Source organism: Dermochelys coriacea, chromosome 1 (genome assembly GCF_009764565.3).
Source record: "Dermochelys coriacea isolate rDerCor1 chromosome 1, rDerCor1.pri.v4, whole genome shotgun sequence".
Lineage (NCBI taxonomy): Eukaryota > Metazoa > Chordata > Testudines > Dermochelyidae > Dermochelys > Dermochelys coriacea.
In genome coordinates, this window is record NC_050068.2 from 311172092 (window position 1) to 311199493 (window position 27402).

Consider the following 27402-nt stretch of genomic DNA (forward strand, 5'->3'; position numbering starts at 1 on the left):
GTAGTGTACCTCAAACATTCTGAGCAATTTGTAACCTGCAACACCATTCCAGATGGACAAAGAATTTCAACCTTACTGACAGTGATGCCATATGGACTGCTGTGTCTGCAACTATGCCCAGAACTGCCCCTTATGCTGTAATTACTGCAGCAGTGCAGGAATATTTTTCTTCTATCCCATAGATGATAGCTGAATGATAGTGGTTTCATCAGTGACATCAGGGAAATGGACAGTCGGTAGCACAGTTTGTTGCCGCTCTCAGGAATTGTCAGAGCATTGTCAGTTTGGAGAAACATTAAGTGATGCCCTGCATGACCAGTTAGTCTCTAGGTTACACAATGACCACATTAGAATGAAGTTACTATCTGTAACAGAGGTTACATTCAGGCTGTTGATGTAGCAGTTGCAATGGAAACCACAGAGATGGGATTCTCTGTGAAGGGATAAAATCCATATGCTGTTCATGTTACAACCTGATATATAGACTGTGTCAGCTCTTTTTACAGGCCCAAAATCCAGAGTTTGATCAAGAAGACAGAGGTCTAGCAAATAGTGAACAATATTAGCTAAGAAGCAGAATAAACAAAGGACAACCTTGCTTTTTGCTAAAATAAGCTTGGTCAGCAAGAAGCTAGGTGGAAATTATAATTGGGGGCTTTATCTCGAAGTTGCAAACAGGCCAAAGGAATGAAAGGGGCCTGTTTCTTCTGTAGAAGAAGTGCCTTCCTACACACCAGCCTTGAGTTTATGGAAGAGGTTCAAACATGTCAGTATGAGATATGATATCCTCCCTCTCACAGATGTGCACCTCTCCTCCAAGCCATTGCCAGTGCTTGCCTTAGAAACACAAATGAACAACTAAAAGACAATATTTATTGCTATATACTTTTCATTTGTCCTTTTGCTTTACCTGCGTACTAATTAAGTGTCATGTGTTAACCTGAAACCATGGGCGAAAACATTATGTAATCTTTGACTATTGGCTAGTGTGCTTATCTTGTCTTGCTGTTGGACCTATCCAGGGGTCTGGGACTGCCTACCCCATCATTTCCCTCCGCCCATGGAAAATCCATATAATCTATTGTAATCAATTGTTTGGCAGTGTCTCTGAGCCTAATAAGCAAGGTGACACTCCGCCAGTGCTGTGCATAATAAACCCACGTGATTGATTCTACACGGTGTCCATATTCTGTTCCTTCACTCTGCAATTTAGTGTGCACTGAAAAGTTCATCTCGTGAATCAGCAAGACAGAGGACCACAGAGACATAAGGAATTTCCATGTGGCAGTTTGCACAAACTGTGTTTGCTGAAAAGGACTGCTGGGCACACCAAGTCACTTGCAGACGGAGGGACACATCAACATGATCTGTCGCACAGTTCAACAACTAGCAACAGAGTAAACATACATAAAAGACACCTGTGACAACTGAACCTAAGAAAGGATGGAAGTTGGGAATTCATAATGTGGAAAAAGACGAGCTGTAGTGACGCTGATCAAGGCCTAGCACTGCATGTGTTATCAGAAGATGGAGTCAAACATGGGATCTGGGTTACACCCTTTGATAGAAGGAGTTCTACAAGAATTCAGCTTAATAGTGGGGAGCTGCTGTCTCATTGATTTCTGCATCCACCTATCACCAGACATTGTCACAAGTTCCACAAGAAGAAACATCCATGGTTTTGAAATGTTAGTCCTAAAAGGGATACTCCAGGTAAAAGTTCAACTATATGGACTATCAGTTGTTTTACTCTTGTATGTGACTGAACAAAAGTATCCACCGTTATTTAGCAGATCTTGGCTTGAGATCCTCAAAGTGAATTGAACGGAGATCAAGGTGATCACCAAAGCACTTCAAAATCTTCAAGAAATACTGGACAGACACTTCAAGCTCTGTTTCAAAATCTTTGGACAGAGCAACGTGTCAGTGAAGGTCACTGTTAAGTCTGACAGCCAACCATAATATTGCAACCCCAGAGTTATGTCTTATGCTCTGAAGCCTCTAGTAGAAGCTGATTTGGACTGTTTAGTGAACATTGGAGTCTTGTTATTGGTTTCACACAGTACGTGGGCTACATCTATTGTACCAGTGTTTAAGAAGGAAGGCTCAGTCTATATTTGTGGAGATTTCAAAGCGATGCTGAATCCAGTTTTACATGCAGACCAGTATCCTCAGATGAAGTGTTCTATCTCAATTTGAAAGATAGGTTACTCTCACTAGCACAAATATCCACAAAGAAACTGCTAAGGATAATGTGTTTTTGCTTATGAAGGGAACGGTACTACAGGCATTGGATCAAAATAATCCCCAGTTTACACAATTCATATCACGTCAATATGAATTATCTGTGAATCATAGTTGCATTTTATGGAGAATGTGAGTGAATGTTCCAAAATCACTTCAGGGTCAGGTTTTGGAAGCTCCTAATGAAGGTGATTTTGACATTGTATGGATGAAGACCATAGTCTGGAGTCGTATCTGGTGGCTGGGGACTGACAAAGCTATTGAGAGGAATGTAAAGTGCTGTACTATGTGTCAGCAAATTCAGCATGATTCTGACCCATCTCATCTACAGCCTTGGTCGTGGCCTCAGAGTTCTTGAATACATATTCATGTGAACTTTGCTGGACCTTTAGAAGATTACATGTTCAAAATGGCCAGAAGTTTTCAGAATGACTTCTACAACAGTCACTAAGACCATTGGACATATTTGTAGTTTGTTTAGCAAGTTTGGTTTATTGGTACAGTTGGTGAGTGACATTGGACCTCAATTCTGTTCTGAAGAATTTCACAGGTTCCTAGCTTCAAATAAAATTCAGCACATATGCTCTGCACCATACTATCCTGCTACAAATCAACGAGCAGAATGCTTTATGTAAATATTTAAGCATGCCTTAAAAGCTAACAAATCTATTTTGAGTCATCAGCAGAAATTGGACAATTTCTAGCTTCTCTCCAGGAACCTTCCACATGCTACTACCCAGGAATCACGTGCACCTCTTTTCTTGAAGCAATATTTACATACCTGTTTGAACCTGCTACGTCCTGAAATTGCTTCATGTGCAGCCAAATCTCAAGCTATGCAAATTTATCAATCATATGAGACTCATCACCACTGTTTTCAAGTTGGAGACTTAGTCCTGGACTACATTATGAGTTTAGGTCAAATTTAGTGTTAGATTGATTTAACCCTGCACCCGTCCACACAATGAAACCATTTTTGCTGACTTAATGGGCTCTTAAAAACGATTTCTGTACTCCTCCCCGACGGGATTAGCGCTGAAATCGACATCGCTGGGTCGAATTTGGTTAGAGTGGACGCAATTCGACGGTATTGACCTCCAGGAGCTATCCCACAGTGCTCCATTGTGACTACTCTCGACAGCACTCTCAACTCGGATGCACTGGCCATGTAGACAAGAAAAGCCCCGTGAACTTTTGAATTTCATTTCCTGTTTGGCCAGCATGGCAAGCTAATCAGCACAGGTGACCATGCAGATCTCATCAGCAGAGGTGACCATGGAGTCCCAGAATTGCAAAAGAGCTCCAGCATGGACCAAACAGGAGGTACTGGATCTGATCACTGTATGGGGAGACGAATCTGTGCTATCAGAACTACATTCCAAAGACGAAATACCAAAATATTTGAAAAAATCTCCAAGAGCATGAAGGACAGAGGCTATAACAGGGACCAGCAGCAGTGCCATGTGAAAGTTAAGGAGCTCAGGCAAGCCTACCAAAAAACCCAAGAGGCAAATACCCACTCAGGGTCAAAGCCCCAGACATCCTGCTTCTATGATGAGCTGCATGTAATTCTAGGGGGTGCCTCTACAACTACCCCACACCTGTATGTGGACTCCTGCAAAGGAGTCCTATGCAACAGGGATGAAGATTTTGGGGACGAGGAAGATGAGAAGGAGGGGGAGGTTAAAGATAGCGCACACGAGGCAAGCAGAGAAACTGTTCTCCCTGACAGCCAGGAACTGTTTATCACCCTGGAGACAGTACCCTCCCAGCCCAGGCTCCTGGACCTTGAAGGTGGAGAAGGCACCTCTGGTGAGTGTACCTTTGTAAATATAAGAAAAGGAGTACTTGTGGCACCTTAGAGACTAAATTTGTTAGTCTCTAAGGTGCCACAAGTACTCCTTTTCTTTTTGCGAATACAGACTAACACGGCTGCTACTCTGAAACTTTGTAAATATAATATACAGTTTAAAAGCAAGCGTGTTTAATGATTAATTTGCCCTGAAGAATTGGGATGCATTTGCGGCCAGTACAGCTACTGGTAAAGTCTATTAACGTGTCTGGGGATGGAGCAGAAATCCTCCAGGGACATCTCAGTGAAGCTGTCCTGGAGGTACTCCCAAAGCCTTTGCAAAAGGTTTCTGGGGAGGGCAGCTTCATTGCGTCCTCCATAGTAGGACGCTTTACCACAGCAGGTCAGTAGCATGTAGTCTGGAATCATTGCATAACAAAGCATGGCAGAGTGTGGTCCCGGTGTTTGCTGTCATTCAAGCAACATCTGTTCTTTATCTCTCTGTGTTATCCTCAGGAGAGTGATATTATTCATGGTCACCTGGTTGAAATAGGGGAATTTTATTAAGGGGACATTCAGAGGTGGCCGTTCCTGCTGGGCTGTTTGCCTGTGGCTGAAAAGAAATCATCCCTGCTGTTAGCCACGCAGTGGGGGGAGGGGTGAAGCGATCATCCCAGAGAGTTGGGTGTGTGTGGGAGTTTAGTTGGGTTTGTGCTGCACGTTAACCTGAAAACATCAGCCCCTCCTTTTAAATGGCCAATGTGTCTTTTTCAATTTTAATCTCCCTTTTTTTCCTCCCGCAGCTGCAAATGTTTCAACACTGCGACTAGTATCTCCATCCCAGAGGCTAGCAAAGATAAGAAGATGAAAAAAACCGCACTTGCGATGATATGTTCTCTGAGCTCATGCAGTCCACCCAAATTGAAAGAGCACAGCACAATGCGTGGTGGCAGACAATGGCAGAGTCCAGGAAAGCACAAAATGAACACGAGGACAGGAGGGATGCACGAGAGGACAAGTGGTGGGAGCAACAGGAGAGGTGGCAGGATTCAGAGATTAAGATTAAGATTGCCACCACGGGGCCCGTGCTTTGAGAGAAGTCTGTGTCCATGTCCTCATCACTCTCGTCACTGCACTGCCATCGCCTCCTCACCTGCTTTTGAGGTTCTGGTTCTGCACATACTGCATGGTAAATGTGTGAGGTGTTCACAATGCTCATAACTGCCGTGGTGATCTGAGCAGGCTCCATGCTTGCCGTGTTATGGCATCTGCAGGAGAGCAGAGTTGCAGGGGAAGCGGTGGTTGGATGACCAGTTTTGCAGACCTACTGCACCGTCTGCTGCCAGAACACAACAGCCGAGTGGGCTGCATGCTTGCTGTGTTATGGTGAGACAAGAGCAGCGAAGCAGAGTTGCAATGGAAGTGGCCCTGCGAGACCACCAGGAGAGCAGAGTGGCAATGGAAGCGATGGATGACAACGGTCATATAGAGGAGCTGCGAGGTGGATTCATAGCATCAGGAGAGCAGAGTGGCAGCGGAAGCAGTCATTCAATGATGGTTAGCAGTCCTACTGCACCGTCTGCTGAAAGCAGTATGGCGCCCACACAGAAAAAAGGCGTGAAATGATTGTCTGCCATTGCTTTCATGGAGGGAGAGGCAACTGACGACATGTACCCAAAACCACCCGCAACAATGGTTTTGCCCCATCAGACATTGGGAGCTTAACCCAGAATTCCAATAGACGGCGGAGACTGCGGGAAGTGTGGGATAGCTACCCACAGTGCAACGCTCCGAAAGTCGACGCTAGCCTCGGTACTGTGGAAGCACTCGGCCAACTTAATGCACTTAGTGGGGACACACACAATCGATTGTATTAAATCACTTCCTAAAAAATTGACTTCTATAAATTCAATCTAATTTCATAGTGTAGATGTACCCTTAGTGTAGAATTGCAATTACAGTTGGAGAACTTGTAAAATGCACAGGACCCTGTTTTGTTCATGGTAGGACTATCCAGTGGTATTTTATGGAAATAACATGGACCGGTTTCAGTCTTTATGAGTACCAGAGTCCAGGAATGTTCCAGTAGACTTTTTGTTCCTCTAATTGAGCCTCCTTCTCTTGCAACTCTTCGTTTTGATGACTTGTTGAAAAAAAAAATGTGGTACCCGATTCAGCTGATTCCATACTAGATGCAGCTGATTCCTTGCCAGCGACTGACCCTTTATTCAGAACTCTGTTGCACCACCATCACCACATTGTCCCAAGAGAGTGTGAAAACCAGTTACACTGGTTAGTTAGGGAGTTGCTATTCCAGGGCAGAATAACCCCTTGCATTTTAAGAGTCTGCTGTACTCCACCCACAACTCTTAGTCAGATTATATAGTGTTTATTTTTAGTCATGTAAACGATAATGCATGTGTGTTTGGAAAGTTTTTTGTAGTAAGTTTGAAGAATGTGATGTCCTGTCCCTTGAAATATTTGAGCACTCTCCCCACCCCAGTGCAAAGCCTCACTTTCATGTTAGTTTCAGTTTTGCAGCCTGAACAATAGAGCCAGCACAACAGAGATCTCTGGTTCAGTCAAATCTCTCTGAGTCTGTGTGTGTCTCCTTTTCTGCTGGTTCCAAATACAACAAGATGTGAGCCAAGATATGGCCTTAGGCAAGTCACTTTACTTCTGTCTCTCTCTGTCCCATCCCACTCTTTGTTATTCTATTTAGGGTGTAAACTACTTGAGGCAGGCACTGTTTATTGCTATATGCTTATGCAGAACCCAGCATAAGAAGGGCTCTAGGCTCTGCCATCAAAGAAATGATATTAATAACAACAACAGGCACATAAGACTGGAGTACAGTTGTGTCTACCAATGAATATCTATAGCTAAGAGCCACCTCATGTCAGAACATGGGAAGTTCATATTTTAGACAATCATCCTTATGACTGTACAGTATTATTCATCATAGTATTTCTGTCAAAGAACAGAGGCCTGAAAAGTCAAATTGGCTTGTTTGCCCATGAAGTGCTTACAAAAAGGAACAAATTAAGCACACAATATATCCATCTAATTAAGGGAAGTCATGTATGTCTTCGCTGAATCAGACTCTCTCCTGTCAATACATTGCCTTCTTTTCTAATGGGAAAGTTTTTACTGTGTAACTAGCCAGCACATTAATCAGGATGTTCTGTAGCATCTTTCACAGGGCACAAGATTAACAATTTTGGCTTTCAGTCCACACTCTTTTGAGGTGAGCCACTCCACAGTGTTAATAAGAACACTGTCAAAATTGCTTAGAAAAATGAAATGTCGAAGTTTCAAACTATCAGTGGCGTGAGAAGAAAACTTAAAAAGAAAAGGAGTACTTGTGATATCTTAGAGACTAACAAATTTATTTCAGCATAAGCTTTCGTGAGCTACAGCTCACTTCATTGGATGCATCAGATGAAGTGAACTGTAGCTCACAAAAGCTTATGCTCAAATAAATTTGTTAGTCTCTAAGGTGCCACAGGTACTCCTTATCTTTTTGTGAATACAGACTAACACAGCTGCTACTCTGAAACTTGTCAAGGAAACTTAAGATGCTTCTATTTAATATTAAATATAGAGGGCCAAATTTTCCACTGTCTGTACCTTAAGCAGCCATTTACACCTGTGGAAAGCAAATGCTATATGGGAAGCATTTCACACTAAATTAGCCTGGCTCCATTTTTCATACTTTTGAACACCTACTTCATACAGCTGTAAATAAGTATCCAGAGTGCAAGGCAATTGAGAATTGGGCCCAAAGAACTGTCATTCTATCCAAAAACTTGAAGCACAAAACTCAGGGGTGAAGCAAACCCACGCAAAAAACACACAGAGGAATATCTGTGAACAAGAACCATTGTATTTTTCTCTAAATATAATATATCTGTCTGCTCATCAAGTTTGTTAGATAAACATTGTTCAAACATAGGATCAAATACTGGCCTCATTGAAATCAGCCAGAAAAGTACTGTTATTTCAATATCATCAAGATTTGGACCACAAACTGTAAAATCTGAATTCTTCTCTCAGATACTCTCTACTAATGATGTGTGTATATTCTATAGAAATGTACAACATATTTTACAAAATGAATCCTTGAATAAGTTTTCCTGTGGTGTCCTGTTGGACAGTTCAGAGAAGCCATAACGACTGGTAGTGTGAATTCCCAGCACTTCCAGAGAACTCATTTGTGCTATTTGACAATGAAAGGACAATCAATGGTCACCATTCTACAGTGTGTGCGTTAGATATAGATATGATATTCCTTTAATCTGTATAGAATATCTTTTAACATTTACTCACTTGAAACCAAGGAAAAGCCATTGGAGCCAGACCCAGGAGAGCAACATAATGATAATAGTGATGGGGATGCAAAGTATAAACCAGGACCCAAAATTGATGCACTGGCAATCTGGGTAGCGTCTGAATGAAAATAAAATAGACTTAAATTAGGCATTGCAAGAGGAATCAAACTATATGTAAAATACCATCAGGCTCTGCTGCAGCAGGAATACTTGGGGAAGGCTACTGCTATCAGCTGCCTCCAGTGAAGCAGGAATCTTCAGCCAGAGACTGTCAATGGCCTGCTCTCACCTCACTCTCCTACCTTGTGCCATGATGATAATGGTCATTAAAGTAACTGGGCTGCTCATACCTCTGTGTCCAAACCTCATGCCATGAACACTGAATATCAGAGCAGCAACAGAAGACCCCATTGCTCACTGGATTGAAAGAATTAAATATCTACTCTGTGGTAAAGGCTCCTCATGGCTCATGGGGATGGCAGTGGAGGAGGAAGGGCCACGGGGATGGCAGTGGAGGAGGAAGGGCCATTAGGACTCTGGGAGAAGAGGAGATGGGAGGAAGAGAAGGAAGGGCCTTTTTCTGAGAAGGGGTAGTGGTGAAGGAAGATAGGGCCTTACGGCTCTAAGATGGGCAATGGAGATGGGAAGGCAAGAATTGGAGGGAAAAGGGCCAGTACACATTTAATAACAATGATAATTGCTCATAAAATGTCCAAGAACATTTGCTGGGTTGGAGCCTATGGGAGAAGTGGGTGGAGCCCTCCGATCTGGTTGGGTCCCCATATAACCTGAACCCACCATGCAGGTTTTCAAGTCAAAGGGCCATCCAGCCACAAAGACCCCCCCACCTGCAGACCTCTAAGGAAAGTAGAGTTGTTGTGGGATTTTCTGAAAGAAAAGGACTGGCTGTTGCAAGAGATGGAGACCAACTGGGAAAAGAGGTAAATGAGCAAATGTGTTTAAACCTTTTCCCCTATAAACAAAATTTTTTCCCTCTCAAGCTCTACCTACAAAGCCTTTAACTCAATATGGAGCAGATGCTATACTACGGGGGCAGTCTCTCCTATCCTTGCTAGGGTCAGAGGGAAAGGAAATTGGGACATCGAGTCAGAGGCCTTAACAACACTTGAATCTTCTGCATTCCAATATTTTTAAAGGAAAACCTCTGGTAATGTTCAAATATTTTGGGGCAAGGAGCGTTTTCTAAAGTGCTGTGCAAGTTTATAATTAAAAAGATATGCTTCTCTAATTTTAATTTCATTTAATTATAAGAGTAAAAATAAAAAAAGAGATGATAATGCCATCTGGGAGTGATCCAAAATGTCTGCCAGCTTCTTGGGATTAAAGTTCCAATCTTGAACTGTAACGAGTGCTGAGACAGCAATATTTGAACTCATTGCTGTCATAGAACAGGTATTAAATTCAGAAAAGAAAAGATAGCACATTATATATACTCTATTGACTACATGGCTATTTATTTCTTATTAAATGATTATAAACACTCTCTAGAACATACCTGATTCTTAGATAGTATGTGAGTGACTTTACTGTTACAATGACTCAGTTTCACGATTTAGCCAATGTTTTGATATAGTATTTATCATCCTGGTACCTGATTTATGTTCACATTAGTTAGCCATTTTTGCCTGGAAGAACAAGCTCTTTTCCTCTCTATACTACAGGGCAAGTTCTGCTCTCAGTTACTCATTTACTGGGATCGGATTACAGTGTGACTTTGGGGATATTTGAGTTCTAGTAACTTGAAGATTAAGGTTACCTAATCATTAGCCCTCTGGCAAGTATTGCTCTGAAAGACTGTTTGACTAATTAGAATTAAAAAAATATTTAAGTGCTAATTAATCTAAAATGTTGACCTAAGTGATGACATAGATGGGACTGTCCCATTGATATGATCCTGCCTTTGAACAGAAATGGACTGGATCACCTACTGTAATAGCATTTTTCCATCTGTAACTTCTGTGATAAGCTGTAATATGCATCCTATATTAAAGTGATTTATACTTTCAGTATTGAAAATAAAATTCCCTTCCTTCCAAGGAGAGGCTATTACTTACTAATGTGTTTTTATTATTTTTAGAACATTCTTAAGCATTTATATGATTAATTCTGGATAAGGCCAGACTCTTCCTTGTGGAGTTTATGGACGGGTCAAAGTCAATTACCTGAAAATGTTTGCAATAATCTAGGGAATTTTCAGTGGGCCAAACAGAAGGAAAACAGAGGTTCCCCTCTGCAGGATCATCCCTGTTCAATTGTAGGGGCAGGAGTCAACCTCCTCTGAGGCACCATCTCCAGATGCCCCTCCCTGGGACCAGGTATTTGTAGTTGGATAAGAAGTAATCTGGGAATAGCACATCATCCCAAGCCTACAAAAATGCAATTTAAGGCTTCATCACCCTGTCTGTGGCTTTCCTTTGCATTTGGTAATCTGCCTTAAAAGTGGGTCTTGGGACAACCACCAGCTGAAAAAATCTCTTTACTTACAAACTCAGTGCATCTGATATTGAAATCACTGAGACACAATTAATATGAAACCCCACAATGCTGTATTTTAACTGTACTGTAACAAAGTGGCGAACTCTAGAACCCTGCATAAGGATGAAAGTCTCCTTTGCAGAATCATCCTGTTATCCGGTTTTTGAATTGTCCATGACAGTATAGTGCAAAGATCTGTAGACAGGTCATACTAGTGGGGCAATTCAGTTAACTTCCAATAGGATATAAATGGGTTTGGAGCCTCTCTTGGAGCAGAGGGAACTAAGCATTTAGATAAAAAAAAAAGTACGCAGTGAAAACCCTGGGAACAGCCAAGCTAAGGTTGAGAAGAAAAAAAGCTTGAGATTTATGATTAGTAAATGACCTGAAGGATGTAAAACTGGATGATGTGTATCTATACTGTTTTCCTAGGATGGATGGGGAGCAACGCTGCTTACGCACACTTGAAAAGACTGTTAAAATCTAGGGGAATTGGAAAATAGGCTTTGAGCCAGTTTTCTTCAACCTGAAGGAGATGAAAGATGGCAATGCCAGTCCCTAACTCCCAGAGTCTTGGGGACCTCCTAGGCTGCTGGAAGAAACTGGTTCCTAGCAGAATGAGTTAAGTGATTATACATTAAATGCATGAGCACTTAGCTGTTGCTACAGATTTCTGGAAATTTGCAGGAACCCCTACAGACTTACAAAGACTTTCTTGCACGGCTCAGTCTCATTCAGACAGCCCTGTGCATTAAGGGCTACACTGTGATCTCAATGTACACTGCAAAAGTGGCAGCATGTCATTGTGTTGCCCCACGAGCAGACTCTGTGTTATAATTTGGTTCCTACTTTCCCCATTGCTCCATGGGAGAAGTAATCTGCACCAGGCTCTCTCCTAGTGCAGTTTGCTTCTCCCCCTCCTGCCCCGTACCAGTTCAGCTGTGGTGGCCGGTGTATTGTGGGGTAAGATCCAACTCTCCACTCCCCACCTCCCATCCCTGATCACTGGCACTGGAAGTGTAGCAGCAACGCATCAGTAGCTGCTCTCCTCTCTGCATTGCTATGAGTGTTACAAGTAGTAAGCACAGGGAAATGAAAAGAATGTTTACGCCTCCTTACTTCCCTGCCTGAGTATGCAGCAAGGGTCACACACTGGTTCTGAATGAGAAGATGTTTTCAAATGTTTTAGTCAAATCTCATTCCATACAGCTTACTTCAGGGGTGAAAGTCGAGTGACTTACCAGTACTCTGGGGCCAGCTCTGGCCCCCAGAAGGGGCGGGACCTAGGGTAGAAGGGGCAGGGTTGAGGGGGTCAGAGCAGCCCCAGCCCACCCTGTAAGGTAAGTGCCCCCCCCCACTGGGGTAGCAGCAGCAGCCCGGGGCTCTGGGTTCCCCTCTTCTACTGCCCTGGCCCTTTAAATAGCCGCCGGAGCCCTGGGGAAGCGGCGGGGCTCCAGCGGCTGTTTAAAGGACTGGGGCAGCCGAGGCAGCTGGAGCCCCAGCCCTTTAAATAGCCCCGGAGCCCCGCTGCCCCAGGTCTCTGGGAGCTATTTAAAGGGCCCGCGGCTCCCCTGCTTCTACCACCCCGGTCCTTTAAATAGCCGCCGGAGCCCTGGAGTAGCGGCGGCGGGGTTCCAGTGGCTATTTAAAGGGCTGGGGCGGTAGAAGCAGAGGAGCCCCAGGGGCTCCCCTCTTCTACCGCTCTGGCCCTTTAAATAGCAGTCGGAGCCCTGGGGAAGTGGCGGGGCTCCAGCGGCTATTTAAAGGACTGGGGAAGCAGAGGCAACTGGAGCCCCAACCCTTTAAATAGCCCCTGGAGCCCCTGCTGCCCCAGGGCTCCGGGGCCTATTTAAAGGGCCCATGGCTCCCCTGCTTCTACCGCCCTGGTCCTTTAAATAGCTGCTGGAACCCTGAAGCTGCTACCCTAGGGCTCCAGCAGCAAGGGTCTGGAGGCAATTTAAAGGGCCTGGGACTCCAGCCACTGTTGGGAGCCCCAGGCCCTTTAAATTGCCCCCTAGGGAATCCGGGCTGCCCCAGTACGGTGCACCGGCTCTTACTGGTACGCTGTACCGGGGCGTACCGGCTTACTTTCACCTCTGGCTTACTTATACCCACTTTCAAAGCCATTACAATGCCAGGAGATCATTATTTATTAAACTCTTATTGTTAGAAAAATAGTATACATATGTGGAGTACGATTTATGCTGTTGGAACAATGAAGAATGAAAGTCACATGTTCAGAGTGTCTCCGTGCCAAATCTACCTACCTACCATCCTGCTTTGGTGCCAGAGCTGCTCTAAAACATTGTACAATTTTTTTTCATTTATTTATTTTTAGTAGTGGCAAACATATTCTTTCCCCAACTCTTCTTGAAAATGGTTGGACTGTTTTCCTAAAAAACACACATGCTTGGTCAGAGACCAGACTCAGAAAATTTCAGTCTTAAAAGATTAAAGTTTGAGAAAATTTAACACAAATGAAAAAGGAGCTTTTAGATGAAAACTCTTAGACTATCTATGACTTCTACTATGTGCTACAAATTTGATTTTACAAGCTATTAAACAGGTTTTAGGGTTTGAAAACACTGTCTTCAGACTGGTTTCAGAGTAGCAGCCATGTTAGTCTGTATTCACAAAAAGAAAAGGAGTACTTGTGGCACCTTAGAGACTAACAAATTTATTAGAGCATAAGCTTTCGTGAGCTACAGCTCACTTGCATCCGATGAAGTGAGCTGTAGCTCACGAAAGCTTATGCTCTAATAAATTTGTTAGTCTCTAAGGTGCCACAAGTACTCCTTTTCTTTTTGTCTTCAGACTGGTGCAAACGAGTGGAAAATCAGCGTTAGGGCTGAATCCTCAGCTGTGAGCAAGAGCAGGAATTGGCTGTGATCTACCTAGGATGAGCTGGGGACCAAGCTACCCCATAGCACAAGTTAGAGTAGCCACAGGGCTGCTCTAAGTTATGCTAATTGGAACAGTCTCTGAGGGACTGTTCTGTTGGCACAGGAGCACAAAAGTGCACTGTACTTTAGCTCCACTCCAACATGTTTCTTTCTATCCTAGAGGCTCAGGAAGCAAATGGTTACCTCACAGCAGCAGAATGCGCAGTGTCCAGATATAAGACTGATTTTAAGTCCCATTGTGATGATGGAGACGAGGAAATAGACCTTAGCTGGAGCCTTAGCTGTTTTGGTTTGTTTGTCTGGTTTTTTTTAAATCTAAATGATGGTAAAAGTTCTGTAAAAGTTCAATTTTCAATTATGCCAGTTTTAACAAAACATAGGGGCAGTCAGACATTATTCCGACTACTTAGAAATCACATTAGCCCATTAGAGACATTTGGGACAAAAAGTGAAATTGACTAAATGATCATTGATATCACTCAAAGAGATGCCAAATAGTATCAGGAAGATAAAATGGTGCTGTCACAGCTGCTCTGGAATTAAAAGGCAATAAAAACTTAGCTCCAGTTCTATTTAGCAATGAGCAAACGTCTCTTAGGGCCAGATATTGTGCCATTGGTTACCAGTATTTACACTGAGTGGTACCTAACTCCTCGAATAAACCCACCTGTTTCAATGGGAGAATTCAAAGAGTAAAGTATTATTCAATTTGAGGAAGGATGACAGAATCTGGCTGTCATTTTGCATTTGTAGAATGAGTCCATGCAACCTTCCCTAGTGCAACTGAATGTACGCAAATCAGATATCATCATGGAATTTCATTGTATGTCTTATGGGAAAACAACAAAGTCATGATGCCAGGCATTGCCAAGTCATAGTATAAAACTCCAGACTATAACACACTTGGGGGGAACCAGCTAAGAGTACAAAAAGTAGTATTTGGACTTCTGGGTAACAGGTATAGAAATAACTTGATATCTCTTACGTATTGAACTGCTCAGCAAAAATCAAATTTGTTGATGTTCCTGTGATTGTAGTCAGCCCTCCAATGGTAGAAGAATAAGCAATACACAAGCACATCACTTTGCACATCATCTGGTCTTTCTGATTTCTGTATTTCCTTCCTGTCTCAGCTGGGGACAGATTCTGCTCAATAAGAATACATATTGATTAATGACAGGTTTCAGAGTAGCAGCCGTGTTAGTCTATATTTGCAAAAAGAAAACGAGTACTTGTGGCACCTTAGAGACTAACAAATTTATTAGAGCATAAGCTTTCGTGAGCCCCGATGAAGTGAGCTGTAGCTCACGAAAGCTTATGCTCTAATAAATTTGTTAGTCTCTAAGGTGCCACAAGTACTCCTTTTCATATTGATTAATGTATGAGAAAAGTTCAGCTGACATCAAACTCTACATAAAAAACAGTATCTTTAAGAAGTAACCAGCTTTCAGTATTTCCCAGCATTCCACAGGGCTGTTTCATTTGCTAGGAGTATTGTCATATGCAGCATTTGTTGGTGCCTAGGACTATGGTTAGGGCCCTGCCAAATTTACCATCCATTTTGGTCAATTACACAGTCATGGGATTTTAAAAATAGTAAATTTCATGATTTCAGCTATTTAAATCTGAAATTTCATGGTATTGTAATTGTAGGGGTCCTGACCCAAAAAGGATTTGAGGGCAGGGTTGCAAGGTATTATAGGGGGGGCTGCGGTACCACTATCCTTACTTCTGCACTGCTGCGGGTGGTGGCGCTGCCTTCAGAGCTGGGCAGCTGGAGAGTGGCAGTTAGGGGCCAGGATCCCAACTCTGAAGGCAGAGCCACCTCCAGCAGCAGTGCAGAAGTAAGGATTGTATTATTGCCACCCTTACTTCTGTGCTACTGCCTGCATAGCTGGGCCCTCAGTTAGCAGCTGCCACTCTCCAGCCATCCAGCTCTGAAGGCAGCAGCACAGAAGTAAGGGTGGCATGGTATGGGGTATTGTCACTCTTCTTTGCTGCTGCTAGCAGGGCATTGCCTTCAGAGCTGGGTGCCTGGCCAACAGCCGCTGCTCTTCGGCCACCCAGCTCTGAAGGCAGCAGCGCAGAAGAAAGGGTGGCAATATCACAATCCTCCCAAAAATAACCTTGCAACCCCCATGCAGCTCCTTTTGAGTCAGCACCTCCAATTTGAGCAGCTCTGGTATTCCCTGTGAAATTGGTATAGTATCGGGTAAAACACACAAAAAGACCAGATTTCACAGGAGACCACCAGATTTCATGGTCCATGACTTTATTTTTTTTTCATGGCCATGAATTTGGTAGGGCTCTAACTATGGTAATAGAAATATTACAGAGAAGAGTTTTTCTCTAGCTTTTCTCAGTCCTTACACAGGTAAAATTCCCACTGAAATTAATAGTCCAGAATAAGGATGAGTAATAACTGATTAATAACTTCAGGATTTGGCCGACAAACATTTCAAATTCTGGGGAATCCTGACTGGATGGTGATGTGCACTGGTTGCCTTTTGGTGGAATGTAGTAATTTATTCCATTGTGGGTGGAGCTAAAATTCCTCCTTAGAACTGCTGCCTAGCCATTCGGTCCCTAGTCTGTAGCGGTGCATGGGATTCTTCTGTCCTAAGTGCAGGACTCTGAACTTATCCTTGTTGAACCTCATCAGATTTCTTTTGGCCCAATCCTCTAATTTGTCTAGGGCCCTCTGTATCCTATCCCTACCCTCCAGCGTATCTATCACTCCTCCCAGTTTAGTGTCATCTGCAAACTTGCTGAGGGTACAATCCACGCCATCCTCCAGATCATTAATGAAGATATTGAACAAAACCGGCCCCAGGACCGACCCTTGGGGCACTCCGCTTGATATCGGCTGCCAACTAGACATGGAGCCATTGATCACTATCCACTGAGCCTGATGATGTAGCCAGCTTTCTATCCACCTTATAGTGCATTCATCCAGCCCATACGTCTTTAACTTGCTGTCAAGAATACTGTGAGAGACCATATCAAAAGCTTTGCTAAAGTCAAGGAATAACATGTCCACTGCTTTCCCCTCATCCACAGAGCCAATTATCTCATCATAGAAGGCAATTAGGTTGTCAGGCATGACTTGCCCTTGGTGAATCCTGATCACTTTCCTCTCCTCTAAGTGCTTCAGAATTCATTCCTTGAGGGCCTGCTCCATGATTTTTACAGGGACTGAGGTGAGGCTGACTGGCCTGTAGTTCCCCGGATCCTCCTCCTTCCCTTTGTTAAAGATGGGCACTACATTAGCCTTTTTCCAGTCTTCTAGGACTTCCCCCAATCACCATGAGTTTTCAAAGATAATGGCCAATGGATCTGCAATCACATCCGCCAACTCCTTTAGCAGCCTCGGATATAGCGCATCCAGCCCCATGGACTTGTGCTCGTCCAGCTTTTCTAAATAGTCCTGAACCACTTCTTTCTCCACAGAGGGCTCATCACCTCCTCCCCAAGCTGTGCTGCCCAGTGCAGCAGTCTGGGAACTGACCTTCTTTGTGAAGACACAGGCAAAAAAAGCATTGAGTACATTAGCTTTTTCCACATCCTCTGTCACTAGGTTGTCTCCCTCATTCAGTAAGGGGCCCACAGTTTCCTTGACTTTCTTCTTGTTGCTAACATACCTGAAGAAATCCTTCTTGTTACTCTTAGCATCTCTTGCTAGCTGCAACTCCAAGTGTGATTTGGCCTTCCTGATTTCACTCCTGCATGCCTGAGCAATATTTTTTATACTCCTCCCTGGTCATTTCAAATGTCCAATCTTCCACTTCTTATGTGCATGTAATGTGTATTTAAATATCTACATATATATGTGTACATATAAAAAAAATCAACATTTAGATAACAGTGAGAGGTGCTATGTAAAAACTAGATTAGATGGCTAGGTTAAAATTACATTAATTAACATGTACTAACTACATGATTTTTTTCCTCAAAATAATCACATCTTAAATACCTTTTCCTTTTCAATCCTGCACACAGTGTGACCCTCACCATTGTTGTATCTGGAAAAAAAATTCCTTACTGTAATAAAAACTATTTTTTTAAACAAATTATTAAAATATGAATGATAAAATCCATAAATTGTACCCATGAACTTCTTTTGTTTTCTCTTTCCAGTCACTAGCTTCACATTCACTAACACTTTCTGTAAAATATTAGTGGAATTAGAAAGATAAATACTTCAATTTAGCTGGTCACTTTCAAACTGAAGAATGAGGGCGGATGAATATCAAAACTGTATCTATGCACACCATCAAGTTCCAATGCCTCATTGGTGGCTCCAGTAGCATAATTCATCTCGAAGCCATCGACTTCTGCTTCAGCACCCATGATCTGCTGAGCTACAGCCTCTACAATTGGCATCACCATAGCAGCAGTAGAGGTGTTGCTAAGCCACATAGACAAGAAGCCACAGCTAATCATGAAACCCAGCGTAAGCCTGAAATGAGAAATACTTCAGTCTATGACTGTTCCAGTCTATTACTGTTCCATTAACCTCTGCTATCAGCATCCAATTTAATACAAAAGCATAACTTTTTCAGCATAAAAATTGGGACTATAAAAACACCAGTGTTAAGGGCTGTTAATTTGATTGTGATTTTTTTAATATATAAAAGAAGAGTTATTCACACAAACCATATACACTGTAAAATTGTGTACAGATTAAATATATTATACAATTAAAACAAGAGCAATGTGATTGACTTATGATATCATCCATTTGGACAATACTTGATTCAAGATGTCATGACACATCTGACTGTTACAAGTTCAAATGGATGCTGCAATCACAGCTCTGATTGCAGTGCAGGCATACATAAAGTCAGCACTGATCCAGTGTCCCTGGATGGAATTAGGGGTCACCTGCAACACATACCATCTTTCAAAGGAAACATAAAACTGAGGTTAGATCATATCAGCTGTTACTGATCCTTGGTTTAGCACTGATCTCACTTACAGTGGTTTTACATTGATGTAATTCTGTTGCCTTCATTGGAGTTACTCCTGTTTTACCAACACTGAAAGTACATCAGAAACTGATGCTCCATGTCACTTTCTGTAACAGCAGACGCGTTAAACCTAGCATCATGAACAAGTTTTAATTAGGAATTTATAATCTGTCTACCTACATTTTTCTCTGTAATTTTAAATTAATACAGCCTGCTTCACTTCCTGTATTAAATGATTGTGTATTACCGAGTGCAGTTAAACAGTTGACATTTTTCACACCAAGAGGTGGCAGCAGTTCAGCAGTGGGTAAATTGAAATAAACCAATATAATTTTGTGCAACCAGTTAGTAAAGGTTGCAAAGCACTTTGGAACCTCCCTGGATGAAAGGTGTTACATAAATTATAAGGATTACTCAACTCATCAAGAGCAGATTTTTTTAAAAAAAAATATGTACAAAATAATTTGAGTATTTTTTAAAAATTCAAAATTACTCCCATGGCATTGCTCTCCTTAATGACTAAAGGCAACATTTTCATTTAAAAATAGAAGTCCTTTTTCATGATAGAGACAAAAAAATGAGAGGGCTAAATTCAGGCCCTGGACAAGTAGATGCTCTCTCTGCTTGTATTTCTGCCCATTTTTAATAGCAGTGATAATACAGAGTTGTACTTTTTTGACTGTAGAACTTGCTAATTTACAGTCTGATCCCAAACACTATAATTACACTCATGGACCTCACAGGGCTTTGGATTAGATCTTCAGTTAGTCTCTTAGTTAGTAGGTGTTGTGTAAGAAGTGGGTCTCCAGGACCAGGAAGCATTTGAATGGGGGAAGAGGAGTGGCTTTGAAGAAGACCAAAAGCTCTGGAAACAGATTTTTTTTTTATACTGGAAAAACATACAACCTTAACAGAGCTAGCAGCAACCTTAAGAAATAAAGAAAAAGAAGACATTCACTGACAGCTGCTTCGAAACAATTTCTTATTGACTTCATACATTTGATGGTCAGATGTTCAAATGATCATTCAATACATTGGAGAATTAATCTATTCCCAGTAGCTTCAGTGATGAAGAGCTGATGATTCACTGATCTAAAAAATAACAGAGCATGTCCTAACCTGTTCAACCTCAATTTTTCCTAATCTATTCCACCCACAGTATTTCAAGTGACACTTTGTATGAAATCTTGGATGACTGCTTCATTTATAACTAACAATAAAGCTAATATCCTTTTGCGTTATAACAATGAGAGGAGAATCCTGTTTGCCTTACTGACGCATTTCGTCCCTGTGGGTTACATCCTCAGCTGCAAGTGAAATACAGTGCAATTGGTGGTGAGGCAAAGGTTACTCTATACTATCTCTGTGGTTTTTTTACTAATCTTGGGGCCAACAAGGGAGTGGCCCAGTCACTAGTGTAATTTAGAGTAGCCTCAAGGCTATTCTAAGATATGTCATGCTAAGCTGTTCATGGTCCTCAGGGGCCTTTCTGGATACCAAGAAAACCAAAGCACAGTGCAGCTTGGCCAGACCTGAGGATGGAGCCTACTGTCTGTCCATTCTGTTGAATTCTTGAATGAAATCCTGGCTCCATTGAAGTCAATGCCAAAACTCCCATTGACTTAAACAAGACCAGGATTTCACCTCGTCTGTGTTGAGGTCTAGGGCACAGTTCTAACCAGAACTCCAGGTCAGATAGTGCACAGATGTTGCAACTGCTCATTTAAAACACAGCCTGGTTGACTAAGAAGGCATCTCTACCCTGTATGATTTTGGCCTGCATACAAAGTGGTGGTATGACATCTCAAACTATCAAGGTTGTAGGCTTCTCTGTATTTTACTGGTGACACTGCATCTAAAAAGCTGTATTTGAAATGCAAAATACATAGTACAAAACTGGAGGGGATTTAGAGAAGAAAAATTGGCAAACCCAGCTTTCACTTCTGTGGCTTTATAGTCTTCCCTGTCAGAGAAACCGCTGTGGTTCCTATACGCAAGGGCAGGGCTCGGGTGCAGGCTGCTGCTCAGAGGAGCTGTGAGCTCAGCACAGAGAGCTTGTGTCTGGTAGTTTGCAGTAGGCATGTGAGAGTTGGGCATGAGCTGGATGGGGCTGAGGGTGTGGCTTGAGGAACCTCCATGACTTAGAACCTTCTCAAGAGGAAGTGGTGGTTTAGCGGTAGGGCGGGGTCAGGGCAGAACTGCTGCAATCCTCACTGTTTCAGTATTGCCTGTGGAATGGCTCTACATCCACCTTGAGGGCAGGATTCCTTTCTCCAAACTGCACAGGGGGCTACCCAGCAGAGTCCTCAGCACAGCATTCAGATCATCTGCCAGGTTACTAGACTTCAGCCAAAATGAAAGGACTAGCGAGTGTGAGTGATTAGGAAAGATTAAAATAGTTAATATGCAAAGCTTGGATAACCAATGAGGAGGGGAAGATACAAAAGCTCGGTACAAATATTTGAAAGGCATGAACATCCAGGAAGGAATAGACTTCTTGAGGGGACTCAAGGAGGGTAGTTAAGAGTAATGGGAGAAAATTGAACACAGTAAAATGTAGAATAGCAGGAACATTTTTCTAATAATAAAACCTGTCAGGGAAGAGAATAGTTATTAAAGGAAGTGGTGGAAGGCCCATTAAAGAAATTATTGAAAACTAGGTCAGACAAAGCATTGGAGAATAGGGATAATTCTGCACTGCCAGAAGGAGAGATTAGATGATCTAATATGCATTTTCCACCACTAATATCTGACTTCTTTTTGTCTGGCCTTTTAACGTCTAGCTTTTAATGTCTGTTTCTTAAAGTAGGATTATGAGAATCTCACATTCTGGGGAGCCAGACTGACACAGCATATTTTCTGTCCAGTCTTACTGAGATGCTGATGGGGGCCTCTACCTCACCCAGAGCCTTCTTGTTCAGAAGCCAAGGGTAGGGTATTCACTTCATATGATATCGCCAGCTCATTATCAAGAGATGAATGTGTGATGAGTATCTTCAGTTCCTTCACTGCGTCATCTGACCATTCTGAGGCTATGTCTACACTAGCACTTTTGTCAGCAAAACTTTTGTCAGTCAAGGGTGTGAAAAAATCCACACCCCTGACCAACAAAAGTTACACCGACAAAAGTGCTAGTGTGGACAGTGCTATGTCAGTGGGAGAGCATCTCCCGCTGATGTAGCTACTGCCACTCATTGGGGGTAGTTTAATTATGCCAGTGGAAGAGTTCTCTCACGCTGGCATAGAGCGGCTACACAGCAGACCTTACAATGGTGCAGCTGCAGTGGTACAGTAGTATAGACATAGCCTGAGTTAGAGAAGTTCAGTTCTGTTTGGTAGCTGCTTTCTTCACAGATAATGGCAAAGAGGAGGTTTGGTCTAGAGAGCTGAGGCTCTCAATTTTCTTTTTGTATGTTTCCCCCTTCTCTTCCACCTTTCTTATTGTCCTCCCTACCTTAAACTGTGAACTATTAGGGTTGAGGACTGTCTTACAGTAGATTTGGAAAGTGCCTAGAACACTGCAAGTACCTTCTGAAATACAAATTACTAATAATAAGCATGTGACATGACTCTTCAGTTGTGGGCTTTACAATCAATCATTAAGAAATATAAGCCTTAAATATATTCACAAATTCATAATATATTTGTTCTGAATATTATATAGTTATTGTGAATATCAGAGGCATTAGAAATAGAACTCATTCATATCCTAACTATCCTTATAATTAGAATTTCAGCAAAAGAATAATGTTTCACCTACTATAGTTCAATCAAAGCATTTCACATATTTTCATAGATTCATAGATACTAAGGTCAGAAGGGACCATTCTGATCATCTAGTCCGATCTCCTGCACAGCACAGGCCACAGAATCTCACCCACCCACTCCTACGAAAAACCTCACCTATGTCTGAGCTATTGAAGTCCTTAAATCATGGTTTAAAGACTTCAAGGAGCAGAGAAGCCTCCCTCAAGTCACCCATGCTACAGAGGAAGGCAAAAAACCTCCAGGGCCTCTCCAATCTGCCCTGGAGGAAAATTCCTTCCCGACCTTAAATATGGCGATCAGCTAAACCCTGAGCATATGGGCAAGATTCACCAGACAGAGACTACAGAAAATTCTTTCCTCGGAAACTCAGATCCCATCCATCTAATATCCCATCTCAGGGGATTAGTCCTATTTACCCTGAATATTTAAAGATCAATTACTTACCAAAATCCCATTATCCCATCATACCATCTCCTCCATAAACTTATCAAGTAGAATCTTAAAACCAGATAGATCTTTTGCCCCCACTGCTTCCCTTGGAAGGCTATTCCAAAACTTCACTCCTCTGATGGTTAGGAACCTTCGTCTAATTTCAAGTCTAAACTTCCTGGTGGCCAGTTTATACCCATTTGTTCTTGTGTCCACATTGGTGCTGAGCTGAAATAATTCATCTCCCTCTCCTGTATTTATCTCTCTGATATATTTATAGAGAGCAATCATATCTCCCCTCAATCTTCTTTTAGTTAGGCTAAACAAGCCAAGCTCCTTAAGTCTCCTTTCATAAGACAAGTTTTCCATTCCTCAGATCATCCTAGTAGCCCTTCTCTGTACCTGCTCCAGTTTGAATTCATCCTTTTTAAACATGGGAGACCAGAACTGCACACAGTATTCTAGGCGAGGTCTCACCAGTGCCTTGTATAACGGTACTAAAACCTCCTTATCCCTACTGGAAATGCCTCTCCTGATGAATCCCAAAACCGCATTAGCTTTTTTCACAGCCATATCACATTGGCAGCTCATAATCATCCTATGATCAACCAATACTCCAAGGTCCTTCTCCTCTTCCGTTACTTTTAATTGATGCGTCCCCAATTTATAACTAAAATTCTTGTTATTAATCCTTAAATGCATAACCTTACACTTCTCACTATTAAATTTCATCCTATTACTATTACTCCAGTTTACAAGGTCATCCAGATCCTCCTGTATAATATCCCGATCCTTCTCTGAATTGGCAATACCTCCCAGCTTTGTATCATCTGCAAACTTTATTAGCACACTCCCAGTTTTTGTGCCAAGGTCAGTAATAAAAAGATTAAATAAGATTGGTCCCAAAACCGATTCCTGAGGAACTCCACTGGTAACCTCCCTCCAACCTGAGAGTTCGCCTTTCAGTAGGACCCGTTGCAATCTCCCCTTTAACCAATTCCTTATCCACCTTTTGATGTTCATATTGATCCCCATCTTCTCCAATTTAACTAATAATTCCCCATGTGGCACGGTATCAAACACCTTACTGAAATCTAGGTAAATTAGATCCACTACATTTCCTTTATCTAAAAAAATCTGTTACTTTTTCAAAAAAGGAGATTAGGTTGTTTTGGCACGATCTACCTTTTGTAAAACCATGTTGTATTTTGTCCCATTTACCATTGACTTCAATGTCCTTAGCTAATTTCTCCTTCAAAATTTTTTCCAGGACCTTGCATACTACAGATGTCAAACTAACTGGCCTGTAGTTACCTGGATCACTTTTTTTCCCTTTCTTAAAAATAGGAACTATATTAGCAATTCTCCAATCATTCGGTACTACTCCTGAGTTTACAGATTCATTAAAAATTCTTGCTAATGGGCTTGCAATTTCAGGTGCCAATTCCTTTAATATTCTTGGATGAAGATTATCTGGGCCCCCCGATTTAGTCCCATTAAGCTGTTTGAGTTTCGCTTCTACCTCAGATATGGTAATATCTACCTCCATATCCTCATTCCCATTTGTCATGCTACCATTATCCCTAAGATCCTCTTTAGCCTTATTAAAGGCTGAGGCAAAGTATTTGTTGAGATATTGGGCCATGCCTAGATTATCTCTAACCTCCACTCCATCCTCAGTGTTTAGCGGCCCCACTTCTTCTTTCTTAGTTTTCTTCTTATTTATATGGCTATAGAACCTTTTACTATTGGTTGTAATTCCCTTTGCAAGGTCCAACTATACTCGACTTTTAGCCTGTCTCACTTTATCCCTACATGTTCTGACCTCAATTAGGTAGCTTTCCTTGCTGATTCCTCCCATCTTCCACTCCCTGTATGCTTTCTGCTTCTTCTTACTCACCCCTCTAAGATGCTTGCTTATCCAGCTTGGTCTACAACTCCTTCCTATGAATTTTTTCCCCTTTCTTGGGATACAGGCTTCCGATAGCTTCTGCAGCTTTGATTTAAAGTAATCCCAGGCCTCCTCTACTTTTAGATCCATAAGTTCTTCAGTCCAATCCACTTCCCTAACTAATGTCCTTAATTTTGAAAGTCAGCCCTCTTGAAATCAAAAACTCTAGTTGCAGATTTATTTTTGTTAATCCTTCCATTTAGTTTGAACTGAATTAGCTCATGATCACTTGAGCCAAGATTGTCCCCTACAACCATTTCTTCTATGAGGTCCTCGCTACTCACCAAAATTAAATCTAAAATGGCATCCCCTCTAGTCGGTTCAGCAACTACTTGATGAAGGAATCCATCAGCTATCGCATCTAGGAAACTCTGAGCCCTATTATTATTACTAGCACTGGTCCTCCAGTCTATATCTGGGAAGTTAAAGTCTCCCATGATCACGCAGTTTCCATTAGTATTTACTTTATTAAAAACATTAAAAAGGGCTCTATCCATATCCAAATTAGATCCCGGAGGTCTATAGCACACCCCAAGCACTATCATAGGAGAGGCTTTACTAGTTCTCTTCCCCAATGTAATTTTTGCCCAGACGGACTCTGTCTTATCCATTGCATCGCTTCTTATTTCTTTACATTCTACCTCATCATCGATATACAATGCTACTCCACCACCTTTACCTTTGTTTCTGTCTTTCCTAAAGAGCACATACCTGTAGTCCAGTCATGTCTACTATTGCACCATGTTTCTGTTATCCCTATAATATCTGGTTTCACTTCCTGCACCAGTAGCTCTAGTTCCTCCATTTTGTTACCTAGGCTCCTCGCATTGGTGTACAAACATCTTAATTTTTGCTGTTTGGCCTCGCTCACATTTTGTACCCTATTAGGCACAGTCATTCTACATCCAGTATAACCTATTAGACTAGTATCCACACCGCCCTCGCTCCTTATATACATTCTCCTACCCATGGCTGTATCCTTTCTTACTTCGTCTTCTTCCCTCTCAATGCTAAAATCTGGCGTGGAGATTACCTGGACATCTCCCAACCACCTCCCTCTAATTCCTAGTTTAAAGCTCTCTATCAGTTGTGCCAGCCTTGATCCTAGAAGTCTATTTCCTTCCCTACTCAGATGAAATCCATCCCGAGAGAACTGTCCTCTGTCTGTGAATGCCTCCCAGTGGCCAAACATCCCAAAGCCCTCCTTATAGCACCACTGCCTAAGCCATCTGTTGACAGTCATAATCTTGTCACACCTTTGTTGCCCTTCTCTAGGAACAGGAAGGATCCCACTAAAGATCACCTGAGTCTCAGTTTCCTTAAGCGTCTTCCCCAGCCTAACATAGTCTCCCTTAATACTTTCCAGCGAGAATCTAGCCGTATCATTTGTTCCCACATGAAGGATAATTAGGGGATTCTTTCTCGCTCCCTTTAGGATCCTTTTCAACCTTAGGTCTACATCCCGTATCTTAGCACCCAGAAGACAGCACACCCTTCTATTCTCTGGATCAGCTCTAGTTACAGGCCTGTCTATTCTTCTCAATAAAGAGTCCCCTATCACATAGACCTGCCTTTTCCTGGTGACAGTGCTATTCTCCAGTCTCTCCCCTGTTCCCTCTGGCTGCAAGTTCTTTCCATTCCTATTTTCCCTTATAATCCTCTTCAACCCATTCTGTATCCTCCTGGGGCTCATATTTGGTGTAGTCTCCCTTGACTCTTCTGCTTTTCCTATAGGACTAGCCTCTCTTCTCTTCTTCCTTACCCTTCCAGCTTCAACAAGTACCTGCTGAGCCCCTTCTTCATTTTCCAACTCTGCAAACCTGTTCCTAAGCTCTATTTCTCCTTCACTAGCCTGTCTTTTCCTCTGCCTGGTTCTTTTAGTCACATGCTTCCACTGACCACTTTCCTCACCCAGTCTCCCCTCAAAATTCCCCAGCCCTGCTTCCATCTGTGAGTCTGAGCTTTTCCCTTCAGATACCTCATATCTTTGCTCCATCATCTGCTCAAACCCCTTCTTAAACTCAACGAGACTTTCCACCTGCATCTCCAAACCTCGGATCTTTTCCTCCATCAGCTCTATCAGACGGCATTTCATGCAGAAAAAACTCTTACCAGGTCCCCCCTCCAGGATCATGTACATACCACAGCTTCCACATCCAGTCATCCTCAATGTGTCTTTCACTACAGGAGTCATTCCCACAGCTGCCTCCGTATCTGTCACTGCCTTCCCACCTAAATCCTGTTAATCTGGGAAACACAAGTCACACCAAAAAGACCACCCCCTCCAGCAAAAGCAAACCCCAAACAAGCACCACAATACAAACTCCCCTTACAAACTCCCACTCAAACTCCCCTGTTTACAGCTCTGTTTGCAAGCTCCTGTGTCGCTGCAGCTGTCTGAATTTTCATTTTATTTCAGTAGCAAAAGGTACCTGGAACGAAACAATACCCCTCTGTAGGCAATTATTTCTGTACTACCAAGTTTTCCATGAGCATTACCATATTCCAATGTAGTATT

At 42.4% G+C, this 27402-nt stretch overlaps 1 protein-coding gene across 1 annotated transcript in view; it reads right to left on the reverse strand.

Annotated features, from left to right (window-relative positions):
* SLC13A1 (solute carrier family 13 member 1) overlaps positions 1 to 27402 on the reverse strand; it is a 67467-nt gene that overhangs the window by 18411 nt on the left and 21654 nt on the right. Inside the window, exons 4-8 of the mRNA XM_038414697.2 lie at positions 18038 to 18225; positions 17874 to 17931; positions 17740 to 17788; positions 14752 to 14912; positions 8366 to 8485 (exon numbers count right to left, since the gene is read on the reverse strand). Of these exons, the coding sequence (XP_038270625.1) occupies positions 8366 to 8485; positions 14752 to 14912; positions 17740 to 17788; positions 17874 to 17931; positions 18038 to 18225 (576 nt within the window). The remainder of the gene's footprint in view (positions 1 to 8365; positions 8486 to 14751; positions 14913 to 17739; positions 17789 to 17873; positions 17932 to 18037; positions 18226 to 27402) is intronic.